The following is a 7,500-nucleotide window of genomic DNA, read 5'->3' on the forward strand; positions in this document are numbered from 1 at the left end:
GTCTATACACACATCCAACAATAATGTTTTTCCCATGGGGAACTGTAATCTCCACGAACAAGGACTCAATCACCTCTGGATCTGACAATTTGCATTCATTAAGAATTTTGTATTGGAAGTCATTGTGTAAATAAAAGCCTACTCCGCCACCAGTTTTGGATTTGCGATGATTTGAGATAAAATTGTATCCGGTGATATTGACCAGCTCTACAGTGCAATCTGTCAGCCACGTTTCTGAAATACCAATCACAGAGAATGATTTTTTGAAACTTCCAAGCATTAAATTCAATTGGTCAAGATTTTTCAGCAAACTACGGGCATTTAAGTGCATAACGGAAAAATTATTTTGTTGCTAAGGGGAGCTACTCGACTATTTATATCATTCTCGGTCAAATAACTACTTGAAGGCAGACCAGCTAAAAAATTAGAATCAGGATTTAAATAACTGGAAAGTGAGTTAGATAACTCAGGTTGTTCTATAGGATTAAATAATAGTGTTTCAAGACGGTCGCTATTGAAGTTTAAAGGGCCATGGGATATCTCATAGAGTGCTAGATTAAAGGAACTATCATCTAAGTGATTAAATGGAAAGAAAAATTCCAAATGCGATTCGTCAGCCATCATAGTAACGGCTAAGTTCAGCTAGAATACTGTATGGAATTACTTAGGAACTTGTAAAAGGTACTTAGCTCATGGGTAAACCCTCCTGATTTGCAAAGTTCACTAGATCGTTGTGGCACTTGATTTGAATCGGGCGAGAATCATCCGTTCGTCGAAGATAAATGACAAAGTTCTTGGCCCAGCAGAACTTGAAGCCATTTCTTTTCTGAAATTTCTTTGAATCCGCCAAGAGTTGTTGAAGCAAGGGAGTAAGGTGATCAAATAATCTGACGTTTTCCAAAGAATGACTGGACGGTAGTCCGATCGAAGTGGCCGACACTTTAGAGGCTTCTTTTCGTGAATTCATTACTTGCTCTTTCGCAATTCTTCTTGTGAATTTGCAGACAATTGGTCGAGGACCAGAAGTGGCAGTTCTTGTAGGAATACGGTGGGCGATATCAATGTCTTGATTTGAAATTTCGTTTCCAGCAGCTCTGAAGAGATTGATACACAGAGAGACAGTTTTAGAGGCCGATTCTTGCATTTCGCTTTCGGGAAGGCCAATAATTTTAATGTTGTACTGGAAACTATACCTCAGCAGTTGTTCGACTGAATCTCCGATCTGTTCGACTCTGGATGACAGCAAATTTAGGCGTGACCAGAGTTGTTTAAGGCTATTCGCAGATTCTGTTCGTAACTCGTCGTATGATTTCCCATAAAATTCCAGGGTGCTTAGGGTCTCAGCGTCTGTAATCAAACGAGTAGGTTGTTCGCCGCCATTTTTGGAAGCTTGTGGATCTTGTCGTTTGATAGACTGCTGCAGCTCTTCCAAATTTTGCTTAAGGGCGGCAATTTCATCCTTGAGACTGTCATTTTCCCTTTTAAAGAGGCTGCTGACACATTAGGCATAATTAAATAATGTCTTTTGAAGTGGATGTCAAGAAGTAAAGAAGTAAGGCAGAGCAGTCAAAGATGCGTCCGCACTCGAGAGAAAGAAGCTGATGAAAAAACTTCTCATAAATTTCTCTTGTTGCTGCATCCTACCACCACTCTTCTAGCCCAGGCTACTCTGCTCATGATCTTAAAAAGGAATGTTGAATGTGTTTGGGATTTGATAATTATTACGATATTAACTGGATCCATTCCTCCCAAGACTTGGTTGTGGAACCAGCATAGGACTCTTTAAGGACGGTGCCTACTATTGTTATTGCGCATACGTTCTGCGTATCTCAAGATACTCGGATTTCCCATCGGTGATGCTTACTAGCACAGGGATATTTTTGGCGGGTTAAAACTACCCGGAGAAAGTAGATCTTAGTAAGTACTCTTAGTAACCAAAAAGAAAATTGGGGGTAACCATGCATTTTTGAGAGAATAAGGATAATTAAGCTTCAATTTGAGAAAGAACGCCACACATTGCTTTGTATTTTAAAGCTTTTTACAGATATTATTCATGAATTATCTTTGAACAATGCGCGGTTACCCCCAATTTTTTTTTTGGATTTCAATAGGACTTGTAAAGATCTACATTTCCTGCATAACCACACACCGGGGCAAAAATATCTTTAATTAGTAGGCACCGCCCTTAACACAGATTTTACATAACCACAGGGCCATAAATGATTGAACATAAAATTTTGTTCTAATTAAAATACTACAAAAAATATTTTTTAGGAGGGGATGGGGGTTACCTGTAGGTGCCCTTTAACTCCGGAGGTTTCCTCATTCGATACTAATGATGTTATGTTGATCATGACTTTGTGCATGTTTTATTTGTTGATAGTTATGCGTTCACATGGGTATGAGCACCAAAACTGAAGACTTTGAGCTCTGTACTCGTTTAGAGAACATATCATTAGCCAAAGGAGGTTATTTTGGTTTGTCAGCGGCCACTGGAGGCTTAGCAGGTTGGCAAAATTTCCGAAAATACTCTTTCCAAAAATATTTCCGAGAATATTCTTCCATGGGAATTGCCATTTGACCAGTTACATGTAACAAAGAGTAAGATTGTTTTTGTTATTCTTAGATGATCATGACGTGATGTCCTTTATTACACACTCGCTGACTCCACCCAAGAAGGATGAAGGAGTAAGTATTCCAACACTCAGTAAAAGGTGGTGTATAATATAATATGTACATGTACACTGTACTACATTTTTCGGGGTTCTCAATAGAATTTTGAACAGCTGTTGCTGTGCTATTTTTAGCTGTAACACTGAAGTACATTGGGCCCTTTGGGCCCAATCTACTAAAGGGTCTGGGGGCATCTTCTTCCCCCGGGAAACTTTTTTATCAAGACGCTTAGAAATCATATGTTCCTTCATTCTGCGGTTATATTCTCTTATTGTTTCCACACAACTCTTTGTGCATTTTTTGGAAATCACACCTTTCCAAACCAGAAAATTATACAGTAATATTAACTGATAAATTAACCTCCAATCACAATACTTTACTTTCAGAAAAAGCCTTTTGCTTTGTAGCATTCATGGCCATGTTTTGGAACATGACATCTGTGAGTGGCCTGGGCTAAAATATTTCAAATTCAATATGATTCCTATGTTTAGTTCATTTCAAATACAGTGATTTGTTCAGGCATTCTGTGTATAGGCTACGCTACACGGACAATTGCAAAAGCAACTAACATTAAACACTTTACACATTTATTCACTCCAACAGTCGCTATTTTATTTGCAGTATTGATGGACTAAGTGATTTACTGATCAAGGTGCTTTTACAGCTGTAACACTTACTTGTGACAACAGTTACAGGTGTTATGGGTTATGGGTTCTATTGAGAACCCTGTTTTTTACTGGGTTGCCAGTATGGCAATCCCAGTCGGAAAATGCATAAAATTTCTCGTTTTTTTTCCGTGTCATGAAAAATCTTGCCTGTCACTCCCCTGCTAAGTGGTGTCTTTGTGCATAGAGTCTTCTGTGCATATTTTGTTAGGTTTGAGGGGGCTGGGGTAATGCGTAGATTTCTCTGGTACACACAGGAGAACATTTAATTAACCTGCAATGGCATCGAAAGTCATTGTAACGCAAATGGCATTTTAGTGGATCTTTGAACAAAATATACCCTCATGGAGCTTAAGAATGGAACGTCAATTGGATGAACAAGACAGGCAGTTGAAAAATAAATATCTGGAATCTTTAAAGAGACGAGTAATGGTCTTCGACAACAATTTCATTTTTCGCCGTTGGATATCAAGTGAGCTTTGTTTCTAATATTTCACTGACTTGGTATTATATTAAACACTGAAATCAAATGGGAAATTTTTCATGGATTTAACAAACATTGAGGGAATCAAACACCTTGAATGCATCACAGTGTTTACTGAAGTCGCATCTTAGTTGTCTGGCAATTTACACTTATTTTGTACTCAACTCTGCAAAGGAAATGTGGAAATGTGACACTGAAGAGTTATTTGAATGAAAGCTTGTTGTCTCTTTTGTGCTTCATTATTTACGGTCAAGGTTCTTTCGAAAAGATGTGAAAAGATGTGAACTGTCAGAAATTTATTTAATTGCATACCTGTATGCTTTGTAGCATGGATTGTGTGTCTTGTTTGCACGCACCCAATTGAAATAGGAAGGGTTTTTTTGCCTCTAATAACAAATGTGTTGTTTGCTTCAATAATTTTTTCGCTGGAAAAGTTTTTTTTTTGTGATATTTCCAGCCTTTGTGAATTTTAATATCATGTTGTGTAATTTGCATACCTGGGTTGAAAAGTGATACGGGAGGATTTTTGTGGTAGTGCTCTGTAAGCAGAAAAGGTTCACAAGAATAAACAGGTCTGTTGGAAGCATGCTTGAGTTTCAACAAAGTGAGCCCCAAAATCAGCAAAAAATTGTGATGGAGATGAACAATAAATTAGCTGCCATTTCCAAAATGATAGAATTACGTGGTGATAAATAACCTCATCTTGGAGAGTAAATTTTTGACTTTGCAGAAACAATGGTCAACCTCAAGAGTTGGATGATTGTGATCTTTGTGTTGAATTAACACATCTCTTGTCAAACTCTATAACACTTGACCGAACAAAGAAACCTAACAGAAACACAAAACTTGTATCTTGCCATCATTTGCCACACATGCTTCAATGTTTCGCGAGTAAACACGCCACGGTAACTTGATCAAGGTGCACGCTGAATTCGATGTCACTTTCCATTTTGCAATTTACTTGTGCAGCCAAAAGTACAATAACAAATTGAACGTAGCAAAAATCTCCAAAAATGTTTTTCGCTAATGGCAACTTTTTATATTCGCGGTTTAAAATTAACGTTGTTTTCATGTCGTAAATTTTGTTGCCGATGGCAAAATATTTTATTTTCGGTCGACCATCCTGAAAACTTCCTTCTGCTCTTTCTAAAAACTGTGTATCAATATTTCTTTACTTTAGCATCAATATCTGTTTTGCATAAAGCAAGGTAACAAAATCTGTACCTTGCTTAGTTCGCATTTGTTAGCGTTAAAATAGAATTTTCGGTCCTATGCTTCTGTTACGAAGTGGTATATTTTTTAGGTCGCCCATCCAGATACTAACCCCGCCGGACGGGATTTACGTTCACTGAACCTTTGTATTACAAAGCTGTCAGATGCTCAGAGTGCACGCTTAAACTTGTGGTGAAAAGAAGTTGTGAGGGAACTTAAAAATTATCATTTTCTTCAATCTTTCTGGGTTCAGTACTTTGCTAGTAACCACATGTCTTCTCAGGGGGCTATTTACTTATTACAATGATATACAATACCAAAAGAATACTGTGTACTGTCAGAGCTACATATTACGCAAAGACAACTTGAATCTCCGGGAAGACAAAATGCAGCTCAGTTGACAATATGGAATAAAGCGCTGTGTTACTTCACTACCACACGTAAGCAATGTGTGTTTATTTTTTCTAAAGATGACAGGAATTTCTTCTTTCTGACAAATGATTAATAGGCGGTATCCAGGTTTATGACCTCAAAAAAGGATCTGTTTCGTCGTATGAATGTGTGAGCCAAAGGGCCTGTGCTTGTATGACTTCTGGGTGACCCCTTAAATTGTCTTAATGACCCCCGACTTGAAAAAATTTCTTGGAACGCTGCAGTTTAATACCACCCAACTCAGTCCCTTCTGTTTTAGCCTGACACGTTTTTGAGTAAGACATATCACGGGCAACCCAGTGTACGCTTATGGAGCGTCTAGTTTACTTCAACAACTTCCAGCTCAAGGCAAATTTGAAAACGAATTGAGCTAATGAGTTCATAGGGTTGATCAAATCATACAGAGTGAGACAGGGTGGGTTTGCACCATTTCTGCAAAAGATTATTGACTAGTGAGACAGGTTTTTCAGAAAGCATGTCATTCAATACCAAGGCACATTTTGAGTGTTAATGTTAATCCACTTTCAAAGTTGTTCACCCTCTATTAATAAAATATCAATATTTACTATTGAATATTGTTTAATTATCAGGGTGAACCAGGGATGAGTGAGGAAGAACAGAAGAAACTAGCTGAGCAGTACGAAGAATATCAAAAGAAACTAGAGCAACAGAGAGAAGAGTAAGATAATTTGATTTATGTGTTGCCGCTGATGGCGAGCAATGTGTCTTTGTTGGCCCTCAACAGTTAACTTGCTTAGTAGTTTACTCATTGTACTGTAGTTCTTCAAGTCAAAATTATTGCCTTGATCTCTTACAGTATTTGCTCTAAAGGTTGATGACAGTAACTGCCTATCCTGTAAATCAATATCCAACAGATAAGCCATATCCAAACAATAGCGTTATTCTCTGCATGGTGATTTATGACAAGGGCCAGGTCCAAAAAGATTGGAACATTGCAATCTTTAATCCAAGTTTGACAAATGTTTTGACTTTGTTTGGCTCAGAATCTTCTCAGAATCTATATTACTGAGAGGAATGCCTGAAATATTTTTACAAAATCAATTCTTTTTGTTGTGTATAATTCTGACACTGGAGACAATCCACTGAGACATGTGAAAGGCTATATACATGTATCAATAAACTGGAATATCAGGTACTCACTCCCCATGATCCCCATTATCACACATTATTTTCAAAATCCAGTTAATCACATAACAGAAGATCTGACTCCATCACTTGACAGCAATTTCCTGATGGAATCAAAAGCTTATGCTTAAAAAAAGACTCTCAATGATAAGTTATAAAATTGTTTTGTTTTTATCTTGTTTCAGGTTCAAAACAGCTCATCCAGACAAAACAAAACAGACAGAAACACAGGTATGAACTGTGATGGACTGTTTATCCCTAAAGACATAATTTTTATTATAATAATTACTATTTCAATGCTAATACAACACTTCAATAATTTAAAGTTATTGTTGCCTTCTCTTAAAATTGAGCATTGAAAATACCGGTATTTCTTTTTGCAGCTTTCTCCAACAAACCCAGACTGGTTTGCCTCTAATAATGTTGTATTTTACTGTTGCTATTACACATGCTGTTAAATTTCCCCCTCCTGGGCATAACAGGTGTAATTTTCTTCATGTTTCAGTCCATGGTGTGATGGATGTGCACACCAGACCTGTACACACTGACAGATTTGTGTTAAGACATACTGAAAATATTAGGTAAATCCTTGTCAGAAGTGCATTTCTTTTTAATGGTACTGACAATGGACAGTAAAAAGTGAAAATAGAAAATATACCCAAATGGTAGTGCATTGTGCCTGCACACAGCTGTCTGTCAACCCTTAATATTTTAATAAATGTCCATACAGCCATTTGATTAAAATGCATGTAATATACAATGCAGCTGTCTAACCAAGTTTTGGATGTGCAGCGATGCTTCAAGTATTTGGTATTGCATTTGAGGCTGTACCTTATGCCAGAACAAAAGAATGTTTTGCAAAACTATTATAAGCCTCACTCAGGGTCA

At 37.4% G+C, this 7,500-nt stretch overlaps 1 protein-coding gene across 1 annotated transcript in view; it reads left to right on the forward strand.

The window, feature by feature from the left end:
* The window catches only part of LOC138041977 (protein ERGIC-53-like), a 29,323-nt gene that overhangs the window by 13,013 nt on the left and 8,810 nt on the right, over nt 1-7,500 (forward strand). Inside the window, exons 7-10 of the mRNA XM_068887684.1 lie at nt 2,384-2,507; nt 2,627-2,688; nt 6,057-6,145; nt 6,798-6,843. Of these exons, the coding sequence (XP_068743785.1) occupies nt 2,384-2,507; nt 2,627-2,688; nt 6,057-6,145; nt 6,798-6,843 (321 nt within the window). The remainder of the gene's footprint in view (nt 1-2,383; nt 2,508-2,626; nt 2,689-6,056; nt 6,146-6,797; nt 6,844-7,500) is intronic.

The sequence above is a fragment of the Montipora capricornis genome, chromosome 3 (assembly GCF_036669925.1).
Source record: "Montipora capricornis isolate CH-2021 chromosome 3, ASM3666992v2, whole genome shotgun sequence".
NCBI lineage: Eukaryota > Metazoa > Cnidaria > Anthozoa > Scleractinia > Acroporidae > Montipora > Montipora capricornis.